Raw genomic sequence first — 27,645 nt, 5'->3', positions numbered from 1 at the left:
GGAATTTGTTCTCTGCATGCTCCTCGCCCCTCCTCCAGCTCGCGCCTGCGTTTCTCGCAGGGCTACTGAGACACATGTATGTCCAGGGAAGATTCCACATGCAGGCCATGGCAGTGTCATCAGCAGGGTGGTCTCTAGGGTGGGCACGCACTGTGGGGAGGGGCTGTATTCATGGGGCAGCCTGCCATTCACAGCTACGTCTTCCTTTGTGAGGCAAGAGTGGTTCCAGATTTAATTCTGAGCCATCCTGCCGCTGTTCCTGAACTCCCTGTAGATGCCAGAGCCTTTGCTGGGCGTCCCAGACATATCAAGCTGAAGAAGACCATGTCTTTGCCCACTTGGGAATTTTGCAGTCCCCTAAGAGTGATAAGACAGCTATAGGCATAGTTGTCGTTCCTGCCAGTGTGGGCACAGCCTTGTGAGAACAGCAAGACAGGAGGGAGAAAGGCCAGCCTGCTTTCTTGTTCTGAGCCTCCCTCCAAGGGCGTGGCCTCCCTGAAAGCATGCTCCGCTCCCCACCGGGGCTTCTCCTCCAGGTATCTAACCAACCCAGCACTGTTTGGCATCCTCCACAATCCCCAGGGATGTAGCAGCAGCCCTGAGGTTCGCTCACGGCCCTGGGCAGGGCATGGGGTGGATGAAGTCAGAGGAGGCAGGTGGGCCAGGGAGGTGGGTGCAGGCACTGGAGTGCCCCAGGCTGGCCAGAGGGTCCCTTGAGCAATGACCCTGAGGCTGCGAGGGTCTGGTTGTACTAGCAGGTTGGGCCCTGAGGGCTCTGAGCCAGCCTGTGTCCCCCAGGGCAGCTGCTCCAGGGGAGTGGCGCAGCATCATTGAGGCCCTGGGCTGGGCTCCTGGCAGCTGCCTTGAAACTCCACTGCCTGGGGATGAAAGCGCACGGCTGGTCCTCAACAACGCCCCTTAGTGGGCTCAGGGGGCACTGGGGGAGAGGAGGGGGCCTAGATCGGTAGGGTTTAGGAGCAGCCCCTGTGTGCCCTCTGTGCCCTGAGCCTTGCCACTGAAAGTGTGGTACCCCCACCAGTAGCATCAGTGTCACAGGGATCATATAGGAATTGGCGATCCTTCGTTTTAGCAAGGTTTCCACAATCCCTGCGCATACGGCCCTAGGGCAGTTGTTTCCAAATGTCAGTCTGTGAGGGCCACCTCAGTCTCACCTGGAAAGTTTGTTAAAATTGCAGATTTTTAGCCCTTTATAGACCAGAAGTGCCCGTGTGAGGGCTAGGAATCTACAAGCTCTCCATGCATTTTTTGAAAATCAAGCTATAATTCACATACCATAAAACTTACCATTTTAAAGTGTACAATTCAATGGATTTTAGCATCTTCATGAGGTTGTGCAACCATCACTGCTACCCAATTTGAGAACATTTTCATCAACCCCCCAAAAAAACCCCGTGCCCGTTGGCAGTCACTATGCATTCCTAATGCATAAGAGATTTCATGTTTTTAATTGTGAGCTTTCTCTCTGCTTCCATTTTTTTATTGCTGTTAAAAGCATAACATAAAAATGTACCATCGTAACCATTTTTTTGTGTACAGTACAGTCATGTTACCTGTATACACATTGCTGTGCAACAGAGCTCTAGAACGTTTTCATCTTGCAAAACTGAAACGCTATACCCGTTGTCAGCTTACATCTTTATATCCATTCAAACATCTAAGTCCTCAATGTGCAGAGATCTGTGCCAGCCCTTTGGGAAGGGCAGGAGGGGTAAAGAAAACTTGCAAAGGGGCAGTGCTGCAGCCCCTGCGCTCAAGAAAGAAATCCCGCTCCCTTAGGACAACCAGGCTTTCACAGTGACACGGCAGTGAGTGCACAATAATGCACTTGCCCTTTGCTCTGTGCTCCATGCTGGCAATGCATCCCTGGGAAGTTGCCTAAAAAGTAAATATGGGCATGTCAAATGATTTTTTCCGATGTATTTTTGCTCAAATCCTGCAGGATGTGTTCCTGCCAGGATTAAATAAAAGGAACCCACTGAACTCCAAATCCCACTGCAGTCACATTCAGAGAGTCCGCACATTCACGCCGAGAAGCCTTTTGCTTTCCTGGGTGCACAGGATCTGTTCACAAAATCCCCCCATGGCAGATTCAAATGGGCAATCAAATCGCCTGTGTGTGTGTGTGTGTGTGTGTGTGTGTGTGTGTGTGTGTGTGTTCAATTAACAGCACAAATCTATGAAAATACCCCCCACAGTGAATGCCCTTCCCTTTGGGAGTCTTTTTAACTTCTTGGGATCTGAGGACAGGCCCCCCGAGTTTCAGGCAGTCCCCACAACCCATGCAGGCAGTCCTTGCTGGCATTTTAATTATGAGACTGGGAGTGGGTGTTTCAGGACAATGACATGACAGGATTGAAGATGTTCAGCTGATTCAGGCCTGGGGAGCTGGCCTTTGCCTCTGCCCTGCCCACACATGGGACCAGCTCAGTCATCGGCCTGAAGCGAGCAGGCAGTGCGAACCGGTGTGCCCTGGCCAGGAGTGCACTTGACTCATCTCCCTGGTATTGGCTGCATGCTGGGCTCCATGGGGAACCTGACGATGCTTTAGGCAGAGTCACATGGTTTAGAGGCTCAATCTAGGTAGGAAGAGATCACACACACACACACACACACACACACACACACACACACACGGGCACACACACAGGAGTGACAGACAATAGTGGAAGGGCCGTCCTCCAGGCCAGGAAAACCAGGCAGCGTTTTAAGCAGTCAAGTGGCAAAGGCTAGAGTCTGCCCTTCCCTGGACCATTGCTGTGCCTGGAAAAGCCAAAACCCAAACAGGTAGCTCTTGTCATTTACCACCATGGCACCCAGGCCCTGGCTATCAGGACTCAGAGAGCTGTTTACTCCGGCTCTTTCCTAAGTTTTGACATTAGAGTCCAGCTCACCCCTGTCTGTCCAGCCACGTCCTGTGGTCCAAGGCTGCCTGCCCACACTGGTGCTCTCTGCCGAGGGGCCTTTTCTCCATTCTAGTGAGAGCTGTGAGCAGTCTGCCCACCGCCAGGAGAGGCTTGGCTCCACGGAGAGAAGTGTCCCCGGTCCTCCGCCCACCCTGCTCCACCATGCCCAGCTGGGCTGACTAGTTGCTGGAGGAACCCTGGTCAGCCTTCAGTGCCTGCCAAACGCCTCCTCCAGGAAGCTCACCCAGAGGTTTCTTACAACATCCCATCTCAGAGCAGTGGCTCCAGTGCCTCCCTGTCTCCCACACAGGGCTAGGCACGCATGCTCAGGTGACAGTTGTTCTTAAAAGTGACAAATAATTCCACTCCTTCTGAATGGCAATCTGCTTACGCTTTTAGTGTGAGCCCGTCACATGTTTGGTTTTCATACTGCCCTGTGAGTGGCCAAGAGTGGGATAGCATTTTCCCTTGGCTGGTGAGGGCCTGAAGCAGGTGACCTTTGGTGTCATCGGGCAGAGATGGTGTAGCAGTGGGTCTCAGTGGAGGCCAGCATCCAGGCGGCCGGGGCTGAGCTGGGCCCTGCCAGTGACCAGCTGTGTACTGCAGTCATTTTCTGTGACCGCTGTAACCAATGACCACAGACTTAGCAGCTTAAAACAACACGAATTTATCATCTTACAGTTCTGGAAGTCAGAAATCCAGAAAGTTCTCACTGGGCTAAAATCAAGATCTCAGCAGGGCTGCGTTCCTTTTTGGAGGCTCTAGGGGAGAATCTGGTGTCTGGGCTTTTCCAGTTCCTAGGGGCTGCGTGAATTCCTGGCTCATGGCCCTCCTCCGTCTTCAAAGTCTGCGACAGCTGTTGTCTTTCTTACATGCCCCCCTCTTTCACGTGTAAGGACCCTGTGATGACACTGGGCCCACCCAGAAAATCCAGGATAATCTCCACCTCTGAAGGTCCTTAATTTAATCACATCTGCAAAGTCTCTTTTGCCGTATCGGTTCACATTCATGGTTTCCAGGGACTAGGGTCTGGTTGTCTTTAGGGGGCTGTTTTTCTACCTCCCATAGTATCCTCAACTTCTTTGTGCTTCTGTCTCCTCATCTGTAAAATGGAGACGAAGTCCCCATCTTATGGGTTGTTGGGAGAATTGAATTAGTTCATGGATACAGAGAGCAGAGCCTGGCACCCAGGAAGGGCCCCGTAAATGCTTGCTCTTAGCATCATTACTTTGATATTTCAGGAAGCTTCTGGGATCCTCAGTAGAGGGCCTAGCAGTGGATCTGTGCGGGCGAATCAAGTCTGGTTGAGGGGGCACGTTAACTGTCTGCCCGGTGAGAAAAACCTTGGCATGGAGCCTGGGTGTGGGGGACGTGTGTGTGCGTGTGTTTATGTATAAAGAAGGGGTGTATTTAATCCTGCCCTTGAAGGCTGGAGAGGGAGGTAGACCTGCCGTGGAGACCCTCACACAGGCAGAGGCATGCAGATCCCAAGCTGAGGGAGGGACCCCAGTATCTGGAGAGGTGCCCCTGGTCAGGGGGAGCAGTCAAGCCTTCCTGGGACCATAGCCTCTGAGCTAAGCAACTGTGGTTTGATTAAGGGGAGTTTCAAAGCCTCATCTCCTCTCAACTTAGATGAGAAACTGGAGAATTCGTTATAAGCTAGGGGCCCAGCTTGGCAAACTATTGCCCGATTCCCTAGATTTTCCCCCAGACAGATGACTGGAGGCGTAGAGGCCATCCACCTAGATTCCTCGAGAGGCCTCACCTCTCTCCTCGGGTGAGGCAGCACCCTCCCTCCCAGGAGTCAACACCCCAGCTCAGCCCCATCTCCATCTGGCTGCATGGGCCCCCCTCAGCAGGCCTGAGGCTGGGCCAGGCCTTGGGAAAGGGTGGAGCTGTGGTGTGGAGGAAGGAGGCAGGTCCCTGGAGCTCAATTACTGCAGCTTCTGGCACCCTGCTGTGGGAATCTCAGGGCTGAGGCTGGGCGAAGTGGGGATCCCGGGGGCAGCCACAAAGAGTGGGAGGCCTAGCCTCCCCTCTCACGCCAGGGAAGGAATTTGAGGGCAGCAGAGCATCCTTGTTCCAGGCCAGACCCCTTGGGGGCACCTCAGCCCCCAGGAAGCTCGAGGCCTGTCCCTTGCTCCTCTGTAGGTCTCGCAGAGGTGAGTGAGGACGTCGAGATCATCAGAGCTTAGTCCAGCCTGAAGCAGCAGCTGGGACTTGTAGCCAAAGAATCAGGGGTCAGATAAGGCCTGGGGCAGCTCAGTTCAAGGCCAAGGGCCCAGAAGGATGCCTAAGACAGTCCCGGCATTTGAAGAACCCTACTTTTGATGGGGGATAGGTGGGCATTGCCAGTCAGAGAGCAACCACATGCTAAAAAAGGGATGTGGGGTGCTCCAGCTGAAGGGGTTCTCCTGCTAAGGGGGTGTTTCTGCTGAGGGGGTGTTCCTGCTGAAGAGGTGTTCCTACTGAGGGGGTGTTCCTACTAAGGGGTGATCCTCCTGAGGGGGTGCGCCTGCTGAGGGGGTGTTCCTGCTGAGGGGGTGTTCCTGCTGAGGGGTTTCTTGGAGGAGGAGGAGGAGGAGGAGGAGGAGGCATGTCCTAGGTGGAGCAGAGGACAAGAATGAAGAACATGTGCAAAGGCAAGAAACAGCCAGAGAAGCAGTCCCCTGCCTCGCCAGGGTCGGTGTGTCCCAACACGGTACCTAAGTTTTATCAGCAGAATGCTTCAGAGACGTCCTAGGCCGACAGTCAGCCTGGGCTGCTCCCATAGAAGTGGAGGAGGGAACTCAGACCCTGCACCACGGCCTTCCCCTCCAACAGTGGCCCCTGGGGAACAGCTGATGGGTGCCGTCTCCCTCCAGTGTGGCCGAGGACAGTGCTCCACGTGGCCATGGGAAAAATCCTCTGAGGTCCAGGTGTTGGTCCTTCATCCCTTCCTTCCAGGACGGACCCTCCAGAGGACCTGCTAAAAGTGCATATTCAGGTGCCTGGTCCCTGTCAGGGGCTGTGGAGCAGGGCAAGTGCCAGGGAGGAGACAGAGGCCAGCCTCGGTGGGGAGGGGCTGGCAAGGACCGGGCGCAGCCCCCGTGTGTCTCCTTGGAGCTCCTGTCTCATTGATGTGGCAGCACTGGCCTGGCGGTGACGACCCCAGGGCCAGGACCCTCTGGCAGGGGTGGCCGGGCCGCCTCCCTGCACATGGATTCCTTGACTCCTGCCCCACGCTCTTCAGCATGCTCATCATGTGCACGATCCTGACCAACTGTGTGTTCATGGCGCAGCACGACCCTCCGCCCTGGACCAAGTATGTCGAGTGAGTATCTTCAGGGCCTCTCAGTCGGCCCCTCCCTCCCTTCCTTTCCATTCCAAACTATGGCTCCTAACGTCACCCCAGAAGAAGGCTGGGACCAGGCTCAGGGACGTGCCAAACTGGGGGTCCTTCGCCCAGCCCCTACCTTCTTTTTTCCGCTCCTAGTTCTGCCAACTTCTTGCTTTGAGTTGTGCTCTCAGAGGAGGAGGTCTCCAGGTTGGCAAAGTGGGGGTTTCTCCCTGACTCACCCCAAAGAGTATTGACAACTTTGGAGAAAGCTCTGAAATAATAATCATAATCATCATAATAATAATTGATTGAGCACTTAGTGCATTCCAGGCACTATCATTGAATAGTAAGCATTAGCTTTTTTAACCCTCATGACAACCCAGTAGGGTAGGTACCACCACTGTTCCCATTTGGCAGATGAGGAGACTGAGGATTGGAGAAGCCACTTGCCCGATACCATGCAGCTAGGAGGTGTGGCCACCAGGGCTATGCCCCCTTCAGTACCACACTCTGCTACCATTTTCTCCCAAGTCCTGCCTCCTGTAACCATTACAGTTTTAGAAAACTGCTTCTCATCCTTCTTCTCAAATGAAAGAACCTTACCACAGGTGCTAAGCAGGCCTAGTAGATGCATTTGGCTCCTGTTTTCAGGAGACCCAACAGAATGTTGGGGACAACCTGTCTTTACCAAAGCCACATGCCCGGTGGCTGTCGCAGTGCACACAGGGCCCAGCAGTGCTGCCAGTGCCGGGGCCTGCATCCAGTAGCTGAGACCTGGAAAGCACAGGGGTGTGTCTCTCTCCCATTCCAGCCCTGTGGGCCACAGTCCCAGCATCCATCAAATCCCAGCATTTGAGATTCTTTAGCCCGCCCCAGGCAGAGAGAACAGCCCCCAACCCAGCCTCATGTGTTAAGAACAGCAATCCCCTTTTAAGCTTAAGGTAGACAGCTGTACCCACCTACCCTGTAGGCAGTTGATGATGGGCCATGGTCTCCTCACTAGCTGCTGAGGACCCACAAACAAAGGTTAGGGGCCATGACTCTGAGTGTCCTTACTGTCCCATGAGGCAGATCCAATGGCCACCTGTGTACGTGGACTCCCAGGACTGGGGTGAGGAGATAAGTGAAGGGTGTCCTTACATCAAGACACCCGTGAGAGAGCAGATGGAGGTTCAGATGGGCATGAAGTTACTTGGTAATGCTGAATAAACAAATGGGAAGATGGCTTAGTTAGCCAGAAGTTTGGGACGAAGCTGCAGCCCCCTACTCCGGCTCTGCCATGGGGCATTGCAGAGAGCCTTGTCTGAGGACCCCTTAAGAGGGGGCTGCACAGGGCTCGTGCCATGTGGGGAACCTGGCTGACCTGGCCTGTGGGCTCCCACCTCCCTGAGAAACCCCGCCGGTCTCTCCTCTCCAGGTACACCTTCACTGCCATTTACACCTTTGAGTCTCTGGTCAAGATTCTGGCTCGAGGCTTCTGCCTGCAAGCATTCACCTTCCTCCGGGACCCGTGGAACTGGCTGGACTTTAGCGTGATTGTCATGGCGTAAGTACCTTGCCCGCTGCGCCGAGCTGTGCCACGCCAGGCCACCTGAGGGCGAGTGCGCCACCCTGGCCCCGGGCCGCTCAGCCCTCCTAACGCCCCTGTTACATTTCACATGCAGCTCTGCTCAGGGCTGTAGAACAGCCCACCTTCCTGCGATGGCAGGAGGAAGACAGGATGGAGACCCTCAGCCCATCCTGGTGGGCAGAAACGGGTCCACGGTAGCTCAGGCAGGCCACAGTGGTCAGGTCTGGCTCATCTAGGGTTCCATGGCAGCCCTGAGCTCAGGGAACACCATTAAGATTCTGGTTTAGCGCCCTCTGCTCCTTCCACCGAGAGAAACCAATATTACAGCCTGAAATCTCTGGACCACTGTGAACAGTGACCTGGATTCCAAGGTGATTAAGAATGAAACTGTAGTAAAGAGAGAGAAGGGACCTAGAGACGTGACCGAGCGTCTCCAGGAACTCATGCCAGGCCCACCAGCGTGTCTGCCCTCTCCACTCATAGACTCCACGTCTGGCACATTTTAAGGCACCTAGTCACTGACATGACCCAGTGGGTCCTCACACCAACCAGCGAGATAGGCGGGATGGGGGTTCCTTATCCCTATTTTACAGATGAGAAAGCTAATGCCATGGACATATAGGGAGCCTTCCAGAAAGTGAACGTGACCCCTGGCCCACTGCCACACAGGCTCAAACCCCGTCTCCTCACCTGGGAGGAGACCCTCACTGAGGGGTCGGGTTGAAACCTGGCACTCTGGATATCTTAGGCAACGGGTGCTGTCTTCTGGTAGGGACTGATCGGGGCGGGCCTCCCATGCAGGAGTCGTGGTCATGGGCTCAGCCATCAAATGCTTCCTGAAAGCCTGATATGCGTCGAGCACCCAGTGCGCGCAGGGCTGGGCACTGCACCTTGGCAAGGAGCAGAGCTGGTGAGGGTTATACTTCTTGCTCTGGCAGAGCCTCAGTTTCCCCACTTGTGAAAGGATGGTGGTTAGGCTAGGTGGTATCAGAAGTTCAGTTCAGCGCCCACTTTCTATGATGCTTGGATTCACAGAATCCACCTATTTGTGATAAAGGTCTTTTTTTTAACCCCAGACACGAGCAGTCCTGAGCTCAGCTGTGCTGTGAGAGAGGGAAGAGAAACAGGGACCTGCTGACAGGATGCTTTCCAGGTAGATGGAAACCCTGATAGTTAGAAAAGGCATGAGAACCTCTGTTTCTAGGTGGCTGTTTCCGTTTTACAGGTGGAGAAACTGAGGCTCAGAGAGAGGCTACCTCTTGCCCCAAATCCAGTGCAGATTTAGGCCTGGGCAGAACTGAAGGAGCCAGAGAAGCAGTAGCGGGAGAGGAGGGTGCGGCGTGGTGCCGGGGGGCAGGCTGTGTGGCCTTACCGGCCGTGGCAAGAGCCAAGTGTGATCGGAGCCACGGGGGGTTAAGAGCAGAGAGCGCCGTGATCTGATTTACATTCTATGAAGATCACCCCGGCTGCTGTGTGGACAGGAAACTAAAGGACTAAGGGTAGAAGACAGAGCCGTTGGGAGGTTATTCTAGTAGCCAGGAGAGAGAGGATGGTGGCTGGGACCAGGGTCCAGGTGGAGAAGGTGAGCAACGTGGTCAGATTCTGGATATACTGTGAAAGGAGGGCTGACAGAAGACCTCAGGGTAGCTTCTGGCTGGAGTGGCCGGGTGAATGGTGTTACCGTTTGTCGAAATGGAAAATGGAGGGAGGAGCTGGCTACAGGAGGAAGGGAACCAAAAGTCCACTCTGGAATGTATTGTTTAAAAGCATCCAGGGTGAAACCTTGAGTTGGCAACTGGATATTCCAGCCGGGAGCTCAGGAAAGAGGTCCGAGGTAGAGATATAAATTTAGAAGCCATTAGGATGCAGATGGTATTTAAAGCCAGGAGGCCAGATGAGATCATCCAGGGGCAAGTTAGCCAGAGCAGGGAAGCTGCCTGGGGACTGCACCGTGGGACGCTCCGACGTCTCGGGGTCGAGAAAGAAGAGGATGGAGGGAAGAACACTGGAGGGAACTGCCAGGGAGGGTGGTAGGAAACCCGGAGAGAGCAGTGTCCCAAAAGCCAACTGAGGGACGTGACTCAACTTGAAAGGTAACACGAAGTGGCTGAGGCAGGCGAGAACGAAGACTGGACTGTTGGAGAGGACAACCTGAAGATCAGTGATGACCTTGACAAGATAGGTTCCAGAGGAGCGGAGGACGTACGCCTGATGAGAGAGAGCTCAGGAGAGCGGGGGCGGAGGGGAGGCGGAGCGAGGACAGGCATCGATTTTATGGAGTTTGCCATAAACAGGATCGAAAATAAGGTGGTGGCCAGAGGGGAAGATGGGTGAATGGAGGAGAGTTAGAGAAGGGAGGTGTCTTTGCAGGCTGAAGGGGATGACCCAGGAGAGAGAAGTTTGATGGTGGAAGGTGGGGGCGGTGCGGAATTGCAGGAGAGAAGCCCTTGAAGCTCGCCCTTGATGGGGAAACCCAGGGCCCAGAGGAGCACTGGCCTTACGCACAGGGAAGGCAACATTTCAGGTGGAGATGGACGTGGATGGATAGAGTCGATGATGAGAGAAGGAGTTTCTCCTCTGATTGCTTCTATTTTTCTCAGTGATAAGAAGCAGGATCATGAGCTGAGAACATGTCTGAGGTCTGGGGAGAGAGGGAGCTGGGAGGTTGCACTGACTTGGGAATGAGGAGGATAGCCGCTGGGCCTGGGCTCCAGGGTGCCTCGCGGGCGAGGGGCAGGGATTCATGGACCCCTGAGGGCCTGGTGTCACAGGAAGGGGGCTCCGCAGGAGAAGACGCAGCGCCTGGCTTAGCCTTTCTTACCTTCCCTGCCTTCCCATCCTGGATGCCCCCGGCCCTAGAAAAGGCACCCACCCTGGACCCCTCATGTGACCGCAGGAGCCAGGCTCTGGCCTGTCTTCAGCCCGTGACTCGGAAATGCTCTGCGTGACCTCCGGCCCTGAGCAAGTCCCCCTGTCCTATCTTAGGAAAAAAGCCCGGTCTCTGTCCCCCTGGGATTCCACAGGGAACTGCTCCTTCCGCTTGGAGGCACAAGGCAGGGGTGCTCTCCTTACCAAGGCCTGCCTGCCTTCACTCTGTACAAGAACCAGGGGTGACCAAGCAGAACGGGGCCTCAGAGGCCACCAGACTATGTCCACGTTTGTGACTGTCTCCCAGAAATGGCACGCTCCCTTCTAGGGCCGCATGGATTCCGTGGAATGGCAGCTTTGTGCTCTGGGCTGGATTGGCCCAGCAGCTTTGATTGACAGGGATGCTACCTTATGAAAAAATTAACTACAGCTGTGGTAATGCAGCGACATGCATTTTGCTACAGCCAAAATGGCTCAATAACATGGAACTCCTAGGATAATCCAAGGAGTCTTCAGTGGCAGAAAAGTTCTAGTCAATGAAACTCCTAATCCCACCTCTGTTTTATAGATGGGGAAACTGAGGCTCAAAGAGAGCCCACACCTGCCCCAAATTATAGGCTGAACCAGCAGCAATGCTCGGACTACAACCAAGTCTCCTAGCTCCCCAGGAGAGGCACCCCAAGTCTGATGTTTCTGGCCAGGTTTGGACCTGCTCCCCCACCTCCTCCCGATTTAGACTCTGTGGGAGGGTTGGAGGGGGTGCCCGGAAACCCGACAGCCTCCGCTCGCAGCCCTCCAGCCAGAGCTGTTCCTCTGGCCCCCTCCCAGCTGGGCATTACCTGCTAGTTAGCACAGCCTCCTACCTTCTGGGGTTGTTATGGAAACCAAACCTGGAGGGGAAGGGGGGGAAAGCAGAGAGAAGAGGGTGGCAATCATGCAGTATCTAAAGTGCTGGCTCTACCCTCTGTCTAGCAGCCCAGGAGGGGCCATCTGCATTGAATGGGAGGGTTGCACAGCACGGTACGGGTGGGGCAGGAAGAAGGCCAGGGCCTGCCCTTCCTCCTGGTTCCTCAGCCTCCAGAAAGGCCCCCTCTGCCCTGGGGCTGGTGTGATGAGGTGGAATACCCACCTACCACCCTCTGCTCGTTCTGTGTCAGGGCCCAGGCCCCCACCCCAGCTGTCTGCCCCTGCCCAGCAGTTTGGCCATGGCAGAAAGTAGAATGGCTTAGAGAGCATTTTGCCAGCCCGAAGGGCAGAGCTGCACCCCAGCCCCCACCGCCACCCCCCTACTGCTTATACAGATACAGGTCTCTCCTGCCTGGCCGCACTCCAGGGCCCCGGAGAGGCCTTGCTGAGGTCTAGGGCCCCAACATTGGAAGCAGCTAGGCCCCAGGCTCTGGGTCTTGTACGAGTCAACAGCCCGCGTTTCACAGACACGCCATGCCCTCATCCAGCGCTGTGCCCCTTCTTCAAGACTTCCTCTTCCTTAGGACTGCTCTCTCACGTGCCGCAACTTCACAAACACGCGACCACCAGCCCCTCTCCTGTCCTCAGCCGCTAGCTGGCTTTACCAGCCTGTGGGAGCACACACCTTGGGAACTGGGGACCTCGGCTTCTCTGTGCTCAGAACCAGCTGCTGAGGGGGCAGGTGACGACTGGAGGGCAAGCACTGTCTGTGCTGGCAACTCTGACGGGGTGGGGAAGACAGGTTCTACATGGCCAGGCAGACAGGTAGAATCCACTTTACTGAACGCACCAGAGGACAGACAAGGCCTGGGAGGGACAGGAGGGGAAAAGCAAGGACAGTTGGTTCCCTCTCTGATCTGCACAGTGCTCCACCCACTCCCTGGAACTGGAAGAGACAGACTTGAGACCAATGTCCCGAGCAAGAAAAGCTCTTTTCCCAGGCCACACCCATTCGACCAGCAGCAGGAAACAGGGCCCAGAGCCGCCAGCAAGTAAAAACCGTGGCTTCCCTGTGATGGCAACTTTGGCGGTGTTCTGGGCTCAACCTGACAGTCTCATGGCAGCACCTTGTCTAGACAGAATCCAAGCCTGAGAGAAGAACGTGGGACAGTGGCCTGAGGATCTGAGCCGTCAAAGAGAATGGAAAACCATCAAAAGTTGAGAGCGATCTTGGACCAAATTAATAGGCATATAGGGGCCAGAACAAGGGAGGTGACTTCTGTTCCCCATTGCAAGATGGGACTGCATCCGATGGCTGCACTGGAGGAAGATTTGTAAGCTGACGTGAGTCCGGGGGATGGAATGGAAGTCGCTAGAAGGAAAGCTCTTCTGACTTCCCGTCTCTGAAGGGATGTGAGGAGTTAGGAGGGAGCGGGCATGGTCCACAGGGCCCCATGGAGATGGAAGGGCCCATGAGTGGATGTAGAGTAACTGCTGCCAGCCTGGTGTCAGAGCTGGATCAGACGGGACCCTGAGGGCCCTTGACACAGCCTGCCAAGTCCTTCCCTGTAGACACCCAAGACTGAGGGCACATTCAGAAGCTCTGAGTGGAGTGGAGGGACCTGGAGGTCCACACAGACTGGCAAAGTGAGTCCAGCTGCACTGTCAGCCCACCCTTGGCATCACTCGCTGTTGCTGGGCTGACGTCTTGAGCCTGACATCACTTGGGCACCAAGTCAGACACACTTGGTTAAACATCAGACGCCCTGAGTCCACTGTCCTTTGTTAAACATCACCTTCGGCTAAATGTCAGACACCCTGGATGCGAAGCCTTTGGTTAAATATCACAAGTCACTTGCCATTGTCCCGATGGCCCTGGTCACACACTGTCCTTCGATCTCTCAGACATCCTGGTCACGTGGCCCATCCACACGTGTCCTCACACTCTGCTTTGGGCAGGTCCCTGCCTCCCAGAGATGACTCCTTTGTCCTGTGCCTACAATTGTCAAAGTTGTAGGTGGGAGCCCCACAGCCACTCAGCCGTGCTGAGTGTCACTCAGGCCCAAGCAGACTCCGAAAGCTGCTTACCTCCAGACATCACTCCTCCTGAGGAGGAAGACCCAGGGCCTTCCTTGCGGGACGCTGAGGGTCTTGGGGTGAGACTGCGGTGGACACATGGGGGAGAGGCCAGATCTCCCTAGGACCCCACATCCTGCTGTTTTCTTGTGTTGGCCACGGCCTGTGACTAGTCGAGGAACTGAATGTTCAGGCAACATCCTTCTCATCTTCGAAAGCATCACCTTGGGAACTCTGCTTCTCCCATTGAGTACTCAGGTCACCTCCAGCTCCTGACTTCGGGGACTCCTGAGCCTCTCCTCACACAGAGATGTGTGGCTGGGAGAAGAAGTGGGCAGCCCTCGAGGCCCAGCCACTCATCCATGGTGATCTCAGCCAGGGCTGGAGGGTCCCATGGATCCGAGCAGCCAGGCATGAGCTGATCCCAGACTGCGGAAGACGCAAAGCCGACCCAGGACCAGAAACCCACCTGCTTCCTCTATCACCTGGCCAGTGCCTCCCAGAAAGTTCTTTCCCTCTTCGCCCCCACTGTGTCCCCATCCTCAGACCCCACCACATGGTTTCATGTCATGGTACCCCAGGGTTGTGGAGAATGTGGCAGAGTCGTTGCCACCTGGCACTGGATAGTCACGAGACCCTCACTGAGAAAGCCACCTGGAGGCTTGCTGTGTGGACATCCTTACAGCACCCTCACTGAGGTCTCCGTGTCAGGATGAAAACCTGGGGGAGGTGCTGGGCCATCCACAGCCCTCCCTGTGGGAGGGGGAGAAGGGGGAGGGCTGGCGGGAGGGCAGGCTGAGGTGCTGCTTTGTAATTCCCAATAACTGTGGTTTGATTCTGCAGGTATGTATCAGAAAATATAAAAGTAGGCAATTTGTCGGCTCTTCGAACTTTCAGAGTCCTGAGAGCTCTAAAAACTATTTCAGTTATCCCAGGTAAGACGCCCAGTTTTGCCTCTCAGATCTCAGCTACAAGCGACTCTCTCTCTGTCTCCCCCCCACCTACTGTGTGTCTCCTCCTGGCGTGTTGTCACTGTCTCGTGTGTGAATTTCCCTTGTTACAGATACACAACTGAATTTGTGGACCTGGGCAATGTCTCAGCTTTACGCACCTTCCGAGTCCTCCGGGCCCTGAAAACTATATCAGTCATTTCAGGTGAAAATCAGGTTAAACGCCAAGGCTGGAGGGTATTTCCAGCTATCTGGAAGCCACGCAACCCTCAGGAAGGCCTCCCGAATGTGCCTGTCACCAGAATACCTTTCCCAGCGCTCCAGTGTGGGAGCAGTCGCCAGTGGACACAGCTGTCCCCTCAAAGCCTCAGAATGGGCTTTAGCCTGCCCACCCCAACGAAGCCCACTTTCACAGACACCAGGGGACACAGAGCACCTCATGGCAGGTCCTGGATTGAACACAAATTCTTCCTAAGATAGTGATTTCTTTCTTAGACTGAACGCAGCTATTTGAATAGCTAAAAGCTTGTGTGTAACTTGCTTCTACCTGAAGCATCATCCTCTGGTAAGGATACCACATACACACCCAGAACAAAAAAGGAAAACTCTGGCCTAGTCTTCTATGGCTGAGTGCCCGGTCCCTGCCTCATGTCCCTTCTGGTGATCTACGCACAGCTGGAGCCCCAGACCCATTTTACAAGATGGGGTGTACTCTGTGGACAGGTGTCATCTGGCCTTGGCGTCTAACAACCCTCGCTGCATGGCGCGGTAGAGGTTTAGCAAACCGTGCATGGTAGCCTCAGGAAGAAATTCTCCTTGACAGATGTTGGCAATTGCACCCGGAAGTCTTCCAACCCCAGATGGCCTCTAGAAAGTCAGTCAGCCCATCCATCCAGGAAAGCTCTCAAAAGACTTCTGATGATTTCAGAGCCCAGAGGGCAGTTCCCAGGGGCTCATTCCAGACTCTGTTTTGAATGCAGCCGCTCTCAGAACTGGAGGAGGCACTTCTTTTAAGAAGGCAGCAGGAGACAGGTCACATGCCACGGATCTGGAGAGGTGTCAGAGCTGAGGGAAGAACTCAGGGAGCCAGATGGTTGTATCTACTCCTGGTTTGGAAAGCTGGTGGGTCCTGACCCCTTGGCCTGCCTTTGGCTGTTACTGGCCCCAGAAAGGCAGGGGCCCTGCTCTGAGCTCCCTGGAGGTGTTCAGACTCCCCGTGGTGGGGTTCATTATCTTATATTAGGAACCTCCACTTAATGCTGTGTTCACACTGAGCCTCAGGATGTTCCTCCTGACCTCTGAACACACTGCAGGATGTGCACAGGGCCACTTGTCCCCCATTCCCCCACAAGTAGCCCAGGCCCCTGCTAAGAGCCAGTAGCAAGTGGGACTCTGTCCCCAGCCACTGCCATGTAGCTACCCCCATTGAGAGAGATGGCATTGGCCTTGACAAACACATATACGCTCAGAAGCCTCAGGGTCTGTCTTCTAGGGTCCCAGGGACAACCTCACAGCACACACCTCACAAGAATGGATAAGCACACGGACCACGGCATCTTCCAGTCTGTTTTATAAGAATGGCTGAAAAAGGAAAATATTTCTCAGTCCTGAGGAAAAGGAGGAAGCCCACCAACCTCACCCCAGCCCCTTTGGATCTCTTTAAACGGCCGGCCACCCAGTGAGGCAGCGCACAGCAGCCCCTGAAAGTGCTCATGAGAAAAATGCTGATGTCAACATCATGGAAGGCCCCCTGGAGGAGGTGTCCCCTGACCTGAGTCTTACATCGCCTTGGCCTTCTCCAGACCTTGGTCTTCTTCCCCATAAAATACGATTGAAATCAAAATGATTGGTTTCCGAGGGCTCTTCACCCAGCCTGTTAGAACTTCAGTGGCAGGAGAATTTTCCATTTGATCCCCCAGGACTTGTCGCTTGCTGGGTCTTTTGAGAAAGGACCCCATTATTTCGTTGTAATTATTCTTGCCTGAAGTGAACTTTGTCATCAGTATGAGAAACATTAGAGGAGTGGGTCTGTGCTCACCAACTGTCCCCACGGGCAGACTCCACAGACCAGGAGGTGCCCTGCTAGGCCTTGGGCTGAATGCTTTAGGCCAAAGATGCTTTAGCCTAACAGTTGAGGCAGAGTCCAATTGGGTATGCAAGCTGCTGCCTACCGCCCCTCACTTTGTCCCCCACCACTCCCTACACTGCGGCCAGGGTCTCCGGGTCTGATGGGCAAAACCAGTGTGTCCACCCAGGGGTTCTAGAACCTCCACTAGAGACAACGGGTCTGGACTACAAGGGGCTCATGGATCCCACCACCCACCAATACGCCATGCCCAGACCCCTGCAAGGTCCACCCACTGCCCAAGCGGTTGCCAACATCTGCCAGGACGATTTCCACAGAGAGTGCTGAGTGCCTCTGAGCCCTGGGCAGACAGCAGCGTTCACGGCACCATGGCGGGGACTTCCTCTCCCTCCGCCATGTTTGCCCATAGCTGCCTGCATGTCTCTGGGTCATGGGCACAGCAGCCTCAGGCACAGCCGCCACGGGTGCTCCTAACACATTAACCGGCTGGACGATGGATGGATGGAGCTTAATCTGAGATTTGGCCGCTTGTGGGGGTAGTGTGGGGGTGGTGGAGTGGGGCAGGGCCCTGCTGCTGACAGAAGGGCCCCCTCGTTCACCATGCTCTGCTCGAACTTGTCATAGGACAGTAGCTCACGTGTCAGACCAAAGGTGTCTACACATGCTTTTCTGTCACTTTGCTGTGTGGTGCTGGCTTCTGCAGGGAGCTGGGCCGTGCAACTAACAGATCATGGCCTCTCTGCTTTGGGGAACGGGATGGAATGGGTTCGAGAGGGACAGGGAGGGCAGAGGAGGAAAATGCAATATAGGTCAACCCCTCCCCTTTCCCTGAACCTTTCCCAAAGCGGGCCCGAGCCAGAACAGGCCCCTTAGGACATTAACCACCATGGCCTGGACAGACCTGCCCCCACGGCCCCCACCACAGGCAGTATATCTCCCACCAGGAATGGCTGTGTCTCTCCCCATCTCGGGATCAAGGCGGCGGCCCTCCCATCATTCTGGAATGGGCCTAACCTCAGTCTCCTTTCCATAGGCTACATGTAAAGGGGCTGGCCTGGCATACCTTGGGGACAAAGCCAGAGGGGAACAGGCTTTGAGGGCCTGCTTCCTCAAGAAAACAGCATTTTCCACCCCTGTGTCATGCATTTGGCTAGTAGAGAGCAGAGAGGACCGGACCCTCTGAAAATACACAACCAGACCGGACGCCTGCCCCAGGGGAGTCAGGACAGGATCTCAGCGAAGGAGAGAGGCACCTTGGTCTGAAAAGCCCAGGAGAGGCCTCCTTCCCTCTGCCCCCACCTCATGGCTGCCCACCTGGCCCAGTACCCCCTCAGGCCTGCTCCCACCCAAGGGAGCAGGGAGCGCGGTGCCTGTTGGTGACCCCGCGCTTGTGCTCACCTCCCCCAGGTCTGAAGACCATCGTGGGGGCCCTGATCCAGTCTGTGAAGAAGCTGGCCGACGTGATGGTCCTCACGGTCTTCTGCCTCAGCGTGTTCGCCCTCATCGGCCTGCAGCTCTTCATGGGCAACCTGAGGCACAAATGTGTACGGAACTTCACGGAACTCAATGGTACCAATGGCTCTGTGGAGGCCGATGGCCAGGTCTGGGAATCGCTGGACCTCTACCTCAACAATTCAGGTGGGGACTTGCCCTGCGGCCCTGGGCAGGGCTTTGGGAGGCCTCCAGGGCCCCAGCACCTCCCACACAGGCCTCACCAGAGGGCAGGCCTCCCTCCAGGGCCACGCAAGTCCTGCTTGATCCCCCAGAGAGAGACCCCAGCCCCTGCCCTTTGGGCTCCAAGAGAGGACAGAAGGGGCGGCGATTTAGGGCCTGCCCTCATGAGTTCTCAGGCTAGGTGGGGAGATGGCACTTGAAGAACAGGAAGGATGGGGTTCAATGGAGAGCCAGACGCAGGGACAGCAGCTATGGCGTTTGGTGGTGGGACTGACCCTAGAGTGCCATGAGTGGTGAGAAGCCCATCTTACCTGCAGAGAGAAGAGTGTTAGCTTAAGAAAGGGTGAGACCAGGGGCTGGGGTAGTTTGTGAGCCTTCAGAGTGGAGGCCCCACCGGCTTGGCATGTGATTTTTCAGTTGACTTCCGGGTTCCTTGCAAAAATGTTAATTCCATACAGGTGCTCCCCAGCGCCCCGCAAGAGGGACGGGACAAGCCCAGTGATTGTACAAAGTCATGTGAGCCACTCTCTTGTTTCACTGCCCCATGGTTTACACTTCCATTCTCTGGGCAGATGGCCAGCACCTCTCTTGGGTAGTGCCATCAGTCTGGACCAAAGGGAGACACTGGTACGAGGCTAGATTCCAGGCCACAAGGACCCTGAGGGCTATTCTGAAGTTAGGGCCTCTTACACACACCAGCAATCCACTTTGGATAAAGAAACATAGACAGAAACTCAGTGAGAAATTTTGCTGATGGCTCAGCTGTGGCCACATAGCATTGGATCCAAAACTTCAGTGTGCACCAGAGTCCCCAGGAGGGCTTCCGAAAACACAGACTGCTGGGCCCGCGGCCCCCACCCCACCCCCAGTCCAGAGTTTCTGAGTCAGTAGATCTGGGTTGGCCCTCAGGAAGTTAGCTTTCTGTCCAGTTCTCAATTGATGCTGCTGGTCCAGGGACCGCACTTTGAGAACTGCTGCCTAAGACTAAGGCAGGTAGTGGTGAGTGATGGAGACTGATGGATGGGCACAAAGAGGAGAGGTCCTGTGTCTCACCTGGTCCAGCCCCAGCCCTGTCTGAACAGACCACACTGTGGCCACGGTGACTGGCCGGCATTATTTCTACCACCTTATGCATAAGGAAGTGGGTCCAGACAGAGCTGGGCGGTAGCCTGAGGCCACACAGTAACTCAGCAGCCAAGCTGGAGCTCTGACACGACCCCTGCCTCCTGGTTCAGGGCCTCTCTTGGCCCTGGTTGACCCCCTGAGTGGCTTGGGGCTGGGTACAGAAGCTCCCTGTGGGGGCTTCCTGAGTCTTCTGAGAGTCCTGGGGACACTGGCAGCTGAACGTCTGAGGAGTAGCAGGAGGAAGGCCAGGAGTTGCCTCAGACCTGGACTGAGGGTGGGGGGCAGGACAGGGGCAAAGAGGAGGTGGGAAGACCACCAGTGGTGTCTCTACCTCTCCAAAGCCCTGCGTGCAAGGCAGGAACCCAGGAGTCTGGGCCACACGTGGCCCTCACCACTGGATGTTTCTCTTCCAGAAAATTATCTGCTCAAGAATGGCACCTCCGATGTGTTACTGTGTGGGAACAGCTCTGATGCTGGGTATGTGGCACCCGCCCCCCAGGACCACCTCTTCCATCCCGGGGAGTCTCCTGGTGCTTTCTCAACTGACTGTGCTTTCAGTTTTTGCCCTTGACCCCAGGGACGGCGAGACTTCCCCCCGTCTCCTCCCCTGCCAGGTTTCTAGCAGCTTCTCTACCCCACCGCCATCACAGGGAGACAGCTGTGAAGGGGGTGTAGGTAAAGAAGGGGATGAGGGTACAGATCTGCAGAGAGGGTGAACAGAGTCCAGAAGATGGGGCAGGACTGGGGGCCCCCCACTAGCTCAACCCTGGCTGCATCCCCTTCCAGAAGCCCTCCAGGGCTGCTCCTTTACGCTCCATCTTCACTCCCTCTCTGCTGATCTGTTCATGGGTCGGGAGTGAGTATGGCCTCCCCCAGCAGCCTAGACTCTCCTGCAGGGCATACAGGTCCTGGACCTGCAGCCTGAATGTGGTACCCAGAGTGCCCCGTAGCCATGGGCAGCTTCCAGGGTGCTGTGCACACTGCAGTCTGGGTCAGTGTGACTGTGTTATGTATATAGGTTGTCAGGGTGAGGGGGCACCCAGGCTCACCTGGTGGGGAAGGTGCTCTGTGGGGCTGTGGTCCCACATCTCTGAATATGAAGTTGCAGAGCCCTTCCTGTCACTAGAGATTGTCTGGAGGGTCTTAGGACATTAGCAAGGCACAGAGGCCCCTTGGCTGCATCCTCCCACTTGCTGAGTCCCCCTTGCCCCTTCTCTCTCATGCACGGCAAGCAGGCATGAATCCAGTCCAGTGCTCCCGCTCTGGGAGAGAGGCTGTCTCCTCCAGCATGGTGAACTGTGGGTCAGCCTCACGGCATCTGTGTGCACAGTCGTGCAAATGGGCACGTTCTCCAGTTGTGCCCAGGCCCCAGCCCATCCACCCTACAGTCATCCCTCAGTTCCATGGCCCAGCCTTTGCCCTGGGCGCCATCCTGTTCAGCTGAGCCAAGCTTCACGGGTCCCCTGTGCACCTACCTGCACTGTGCTCACTCTCCGTGGGGTAGGCCGGCAGAGGAAGAGATGGGAACCAGGCCCTTGGCACTTCCTCTGCGAGGGAGGAGGCAACTCATCAGCTGGGATGGTGTGTCTTGTGGGCAGAAAGGGGCCAGTTTTAAGCCTGGCAGAATACAGGTGGGTAGAGAAAAGAGGAAGATGGTGTCCCAGGCGAGAGGCACAACATAAAAAGTCACGGAGGTAGGACCCAGCAGTGTGGCACTAGGTTCGTGAAGCTGCCCAGGGAGACAAGTCAGGCCTGGCCAAGGGTCTTGGGGGCAGAGGACCCCTCACCGCATGAGACAGAGTCTGCATATCTGGCTGCAGGACATGTCCTGAGGGCTACCGGTGCCTAAAGGCAGGCGAGAACCCCGACCATGGCTACACCAGCTTCGACTCCTTCGCCTGGGCTTTCCTCGCGCTCTTCCGCCTGATGACACAGGACTGCTGGGAGCGCCTCTACCAGCAGGTGCGTAGGTGCGCGGGCCAGCAGAGGGACGCCAACCCTGGGCTCAGGACCCCACACCAGAGCCAGGCTCTACTAGCCAGATTGGTCCCAGTAGCTTTTTCACTGGCAAGAGCTTAGGAGGGGCAGAGGATAGGGGACAGGTACCCTTGCACCTGAGAGATGGGGGCTCAGCAAGCAAAGAAACTTTCTCTTTGCTGATGACCAAGTACCCATCCCTTCATATAGGACCCTGTGTGCTCTGTGAGCGGGACACTCCTCCACTCTATGTGATGGAATCGCCCCTCTGGAGGTACATTTCCTCTGTTGACTGCGACATTCTGCCTTCGTCTGTGGGTGGCACACCACTCCCTGTAGGTCATTCTCTATAGGTTAGGATACTTTTGATAGGCGGGGCATACTCTACCCCTTTCCCAGACTGTGGTCATTTGAACCCCTGGCACAGCCAGACTGGGCAGCTTAGAAATACCATGGCCATGACCCAGCAGGGGCCCCGGTGAGGATGACACCTGTCCCTTGCTCCCCCAGACCCTGAGGTCCGCAGGGAAGATCTACATGATCTTCTTCATGCTTGTCATCTTCCTGGGTTCCTTCTACCTGGTGAACCTGATCCTGGCTGTGGTCGCCATGGCCTATGAAGAGCAAAACCAAGCCACCATCGCTGAGACCGAGGAAAAGGAAAAGCGATTCCAAGAGGCCATGGAGATGCTCAAGAAAGAGCATGAGGTGGGTGAGTGGTGCAGCCAAGGAGCCTCCAGACCAAGCCCTCACCTGACTGTGGGTGCCTGTAAGCATGGTGCCTGCTGGGTAAAGCTGGTGCCTGGGGCGTGGTGCCTGCTGGGTAAAGCTGGTGCCTGGGGGCGTGGTGCCTGCTGGGTAAAGCTGGTGCCTGTAAGCATGGTGCCTGCGGGGTAAAGCTGGTGCCTTGGACCTGGGCAGGGCTTTGTGAGGCTTTGTGATGGGTAGAGCCTGCAGGTACCTGTAAGAGGGTGTCTGCTGAGTGTAGCTGGTGCCTGGAGGTCTGGTGCCTGCTGGGTAAAGCTGATGTCTGCTGGGTAAATATTTGGTTCCTGCTGGATAAAGACAGCACCTGTTAGTGAGGTGCATGGTAGATAAATGTGGTGCCTGCTGGGTAAATATGGTGCCTGCTGGGTAAGGTTGTTCCTGTGAACGTAGTGCATGCTGGATAAAAGAGGTCCATGTGTCCATGGACATAGTTATCCTGGTCAAGGGATCCTTCTGGCGGGGCAGTGAGGAAGGTCCAAGTTCAGAGGCCTGAGTCAGTTTAGAAAAGAAGCACTGGCAGTGCCGCTCTGGCTACCCACAGTCCCACACACAGTGAGTGCTGGAGGCGATCTACAGAGCAAGCCTGTTGGAAGCCAGGCTCTGGACATCTACTCTCTTCTCGCTGCCTCATGCCTCCTCCTCCAGCACCCATTTTGGCCAGCCAAACCTTCTAGAAGATCCTCTGACCTCTAGTTCTGTCACTTCCTCTGCTCATTAACAACCTCTCCCACCTGTCACCCATGCTCCCCTCTTCCAAGAGTTGCCCACGTCAGTGCCACTCTACTCCTCCCTGGACTTTGGTTTTTCTCAGAACGTCCTGGATCTGTCTGAGCTCATCTTTCTGTGATGCCCTGGTTTGGGGGCAGGTGTGCAAGTCCACTTACTGATGGAATAAACTGAGACACTGAGAGTTGCCTGGCCTGTCTTAGCCTGAGGCTGCACAAAGTCTCAATGACCAAAACACCCCTTCTTCCACCCTTTTCCAGGCTCTCACCATCAGGGGTGTGGACACTGTGTCCCGCAGCTCCTTGGAGATGTCCCCTTTCGCCCCACTAACCACCGATGAGAGAAGGAACAAGAGGAGAAAACGAATGTCTTCGGGGACGGAGGAATGTTGGGATGACAGGCTCCCCAAGTCCGACTCGGAGGATGGTCCCAGAGCAATGGTAATCCCCGGCTGTGGCGCTGGCCTTTTCAGGGTGGATTTGGCATCAAAAGCCCATCATGCTAGTCCCTGGTGCTATCACAGCCCCCATGGTTGCTCTCCAAGGAGAGCCTCCTTGAGCCTCCTTGCAGCCCTACTCGCTTCCCATGACCGTCCTTGCAGTGTGGATAGGAGACCAAGGACATGCCCAGTGAGCAAGGGGCATGAATGACTGTCCCAGGTAGGTCCTGCTCAGGCCAGGCTCACCTGCACAGCAGGAGCCTTCCTGCCCCCTCTTCCCTTGCCAAGCCTTAGCCTCACCTTCAGGCCCAGGTGAGCTTCAGTCTCAAAGCCTCAAGGCACAGGCTCCAGGTGAGCAGAGATCCCAGGATTACTCTAACCCTGTCCCTGTTCCCTGAACTCCTAGTTCTGTGTGGCCGGCAAAAGCCCTCAAAGCTCCAAGAAGCTGAGCTGGGGCCGATGCCACAAGAGTTAGGCTGGGAGCACTTGAAGAGCTGTGTTGGTCATGTCCTCTCTCCCCATGCCCGCAGAATCGTCTCAGCATCACCCACGGCCTCAGCAGGAACTCCATGAAGCCACGCTCCAGCCGCGGGAGCATTTTCACCTTTCGCCGGCGAGACCTGGGTTCTGAGACAGATTTTGCAGATGATGAAAACAGTACAGCAGGGGACAGCGAAAGCCACCGCACGTCACTGCTTGTGCCCTGGCCTCTGCGCCGGCTTAGTGTCCAGGCACAGCCCAGTCCTGGGGCCTCAGTTCCCGGCCAAGCCCTCAATGGCAAAAGGAACAGTACCGTGGACTGCAATGGGGTGGTCTCCTTGCTGGGGGCAGGCGACCCTGAGGCCACCTCCCCAGGGAGCCACCTACTCCGCCCTATGATGCTGGAGCGCCTCCCAGACACGGTGAGCCAGCTCCGTAATGCAGCACCAGGGCAGATATGGTGTCCCAACTTGTGACCAGTGCCAGGTCCAAAAATACTCATCAAGTATTTACTGAGCACCTAGAGTGCTGGGTTCTGGGAGCGTGCTGTGGTGATAAACAGGGATGGTGTTAAGTAGTTAGCAGTTGGTAAGGGCCAGGCATTGGGATACCACAGCGGCCTAGGACCAGTGTCCTGGAGAACCCGTGTGTGCCAGGGGTTAGCGCTGTAGAGCTGCCAGGTGCTGGGCAATCGGGCTCCTGGGAGAAGGGCTGGAGTGGCGAAGAGATAACCAGGTTCTGGGCAATAAGTACCAAGTTTGAATCATTTCAGTGCTTTAAAACTGGTAACTCGATATTAGCGCAAGTAATAAGTCCTGTGGGAATAGAAAAGCAGGGAAGAGGGAGAAGGAACCCCTACTCATTAGGAGGCATTTTAACAAAGATCTGAAGGAGGTAAGGGCGGGAGCCCGGCTGCTTTCTGAAACAATGAGAAAGGGTGGTGTAGAAGAGTAGAGAGCACCTAGAGTCTGGAGACAAACTGGCTTTGAAGCCTGCCTCATAGCTGACCAGCTGAATGGCCGTGGGCAGGTTACTTTATTTCTCTGTGTGTCTCTCATCTGTAAAATGGATAATTAGGATCATTAAGAGAATTAATGGGCTAGTATGGGTAAAGCAATCAGGACATACATTAGTATGTTGATGTTGTGATAATGTCATAATAACATACTGTCATTACATCATCTGGGGGAAGCATGTTCCAGGCCTAGAAAGCAGCAAGTGCAAAGGCCCTGAGGTAGAAATGAGCCTATTCCAGGGGTCGGCAAACTTTTGAGACGGAAGAGCTGCCAGGGCTCAGCAAACTGCAGCTCGTGAGCCACAGGCTCTGAAGTAAAATTTAAAATGAAAATATAAAGCTATCATAGTTTCATTTATAAAATTTTTAAATGATATTCACATAATGGTGATTATGTAAAAATATATTTATGGCTCTTGAATAATTTTTTTATTTTTTTTTTAAGATTTTTATTGGGGAATTGGGGGGATAGGAACAGTGCTGGGGAATTGGGGGAAGGGGAACAGACAAGTTGCTGTCCTTTTGTTCTTCAGTCTAGTTGTGGAGGACGTTGCTTCACTGGCCCAAGTTGGCACCATCATTGCGCTCTTCCCGGGCAAGGCAGATCAGTCACCGGCTTCTGAACGGCTGCTCACGGTGGCTGCTGGCCGCTCATGCTGGCTGCTGGCTACACACGGTAGCCCATGGCATCCCACTGCAGCAGGGGCTGCAGCCTACGCCATCGCCTGCAACTCACGGCAGCCCAGCTCCAGGTTGAGGTGTTGTTCAGCATCTTAGCTGTGGAGGGCAGTGTCACTGGCCCTCATACATGGGATCCGAACCGAGGTCCTCTGGCGTCCCAAGCCAGCTCTTAACCAACACACCACTCAGCCGGCCCTTGAATAATTTTTAAATTGTTGTGAGGGACAGAATTGACTCTTCCAGGGGTCGGCAAACTTTTGAGACGGAACGTACCTACCCAAATTGCTGCATGTGGCTCGCGAGCCACAGTTTGCCGACCCCTGGCCTAGCCTATTGGAGGAAATGCCATGAGGTCAATGTGGCTGGAACCCAGGGAGCAAAGGGGAGAGGAGTTGGAGTTATTGTCAGAAAGGTAATAGGGAGGGACAGGCCAGATCATGAAAAGCCAATCAGCATTTTGATCACTCACTCAGCTGACCCCATGACAGACTGATGACTGCCTAATCAGCTATGCTTGTCCCTTGCTGTCCCCTGCCTGCCCCCCAACACAGCACCCACAGCAGCTCACCCAGTAAAAGGGTAAACCTGTGGCTCATACCCCAAAGCCTACAGGGAGGTGGATGAGGGGAGACTTTCTGAAGAAGGGAGGACAGAACAGGGAGATTTGATCAGGAAGGTGGAGGTGGGGCTGAAGAGTCAGCTCCCGGCGGCCGAATGGCCTGTTTTGCAGCAGCTCAGACACTCGCTGTAGCTGTGAGACTCTGCACGGGTTAATTCACCTCTCTATGCCTCAGTGTCCTCATCTGTAAAGCAAAAATCAAGTTAATAGGCACATCAGCAGGTTGTGGCAAGGAGTAAAAGAGTTAAACCTGCCCAACGCTCAGACCAGTACTTGCCTCATGTTCAAGTAATCATTATTATCTGCTGTTGTAATGATTGAACAGGAAGAAGTAAAGGCTCCTGGGGCACATTGCAGAGTGCCTGGGGCCCTCTCGCTCCCCTGGAGCGGGAAGTCAAGAAGAGGGTTCTGGGAACCCTCTGGGGGCAGACCACAGCTTCTGGGTGAGCCCTGGGAGGCCCCTGGCCATCTCCTGGAAGATGGGGTTTCTGGCTGCCCAGGAACACCAAACCCACAGCTGCAGACCCCCCTGTGGGTCCAGCCCTAGAGCTCCAGCCTTGGAGAATCAGGTCAGCAGCCTTGAAGCTAATAGAATTTCCTAATCTCATTAGGAAGAAAATCATCTCATTGTAGTGCACATGTCAGGAGGAATCCAAGTTCAAACACTTCATTACCGAAAATTCTGACTTCGCCCATTCTCACTTCTGTGAGGCCCATTTGTAACCTTAAAGGGATTAGCAGGCCAAGGGGGTCATTTGCAAGGAAAGTTAAAGGAATTAGTGGACCAAGATGGAGACATTGAAAAGTTAAGGAGATTAGCAGGCTCTGGCCACCTCCCCACCCCTGGGAATACCTCCTTGGCATCTACTGAGTTCCCAGTAAGACATGTTTGCCCAGTTCCAGCCTGAAAATGAAGCACAGTGTCTGGCACATGGTGGGTGCTCAGTCGACTGGGAGGGCGGGGAACAGACAGCTCACATTGCACTTATCCAGACTGGAGGGTGGAGGGTGGGGATTTACTTTGTCTGCTGTCAGCATGGCAGTGCCTGTCCCCCAGGAGGCACACCGAACAGCCATTCTACTCCATTCACTCATTAGACTTTCACCCTCCTTCCCTCTGGTCTTCTAGCAACTTAGAGACAGAGCAAGCACTCTAATTCTAACCCAAGCCTCATGATTCCCAAGTATGTATCCAACCAATTTATCCAACCAATATTTATTGAGGGCTAGACTGCTGTGTTGAGTGCGAGGCAGTGTTTGAGGCTCCAGGGTTATAGCAATGAACGAAACAGACAGCAGGCCTGCTCTCGTGGAGTTTATAGTGTGGTCAGGAAGACAGTAAATGGATCAGTATTTCCAGGTAGCAATAGGGTCAGGTGATAGAAAGTTGCTAGGGGGAGAGCTGGGGAGGGGGGCATCAGAATACCCTGGGAAATTCTTCC

The 27,645-nt window shown here is 55.0% G+C and overlaps 1 protein-coding gene across 4 annotated transcripts in view; it reads left to right on the top strand.

The window, feature by feature from the left end:
• SCN5A (sodium voltage-gated channel alpha subunit 5) overlaps window positions 1–27,645 on the top strand; it is a 95,233-nt gene that overhangs the window by 19,932 nt on the left and 47,656 nt on the right. For all 4 annotated transcript variants that reach the window (XM_019662786.1, XM_019662788.1, XM_019662787.1 and 1 more), the window contains exons 4-12: window positions 6,148–6,237; window positions 7,661–7,789; window positions 14,727–14,818; window positions 18,107–18,337; window positions 19,912–19,975; window positions 21,319–21,460; window positions 21,986–22,183; window positions 23,230–23,409; window positions 23,939–24,310. In XM_019662786.1, the coding sequence (XP_019518331.1) occupies window positions 6,148–6,237; window positions 7,661–7,789; window positions 14,727–14,818; window positions 18,107–18,337; window positions 19,912–19,975; window positions 21,319–21,460; window positions 21,986–22,183; window positions 23,230–23,409; window positions 23,939–24,310 (1,498 nt within the window). The remainder of the gene's footprint in view (window positions 1–6,147; window positions 6,238–7,660; window positions 7,790–14,726; window positions 14,819–18,106; window positions 18,338–19,911; window positions 19,976–21,318; window positions 21,461–21,985; window positions 22,184–23,229; window positions 23,410–23,938; window positions 24,311–27,645) is intronic.

The sequence above is a fragment of the Hipposideros armiger genome, unplaced genomic scaffold, assembly GCF_001890085.2.
Source record: "Hipposideros armiger isolate ML-2016 unplaced genomic scaffold, ASM189008v1 scaffold_380, whole genome shotgun sequence".
NCBI classification, from domain to species: Eukaryota; Metazoa; Chordata; class Mammalia; order Chiroptera; family Hipposideridae; genus Hipposideros; species Hipposideros armiger.
Note: the sequence above shows the minus strand (reverse complement) of the source record. Positions and strands in the feature narration are given on the sequence as shown.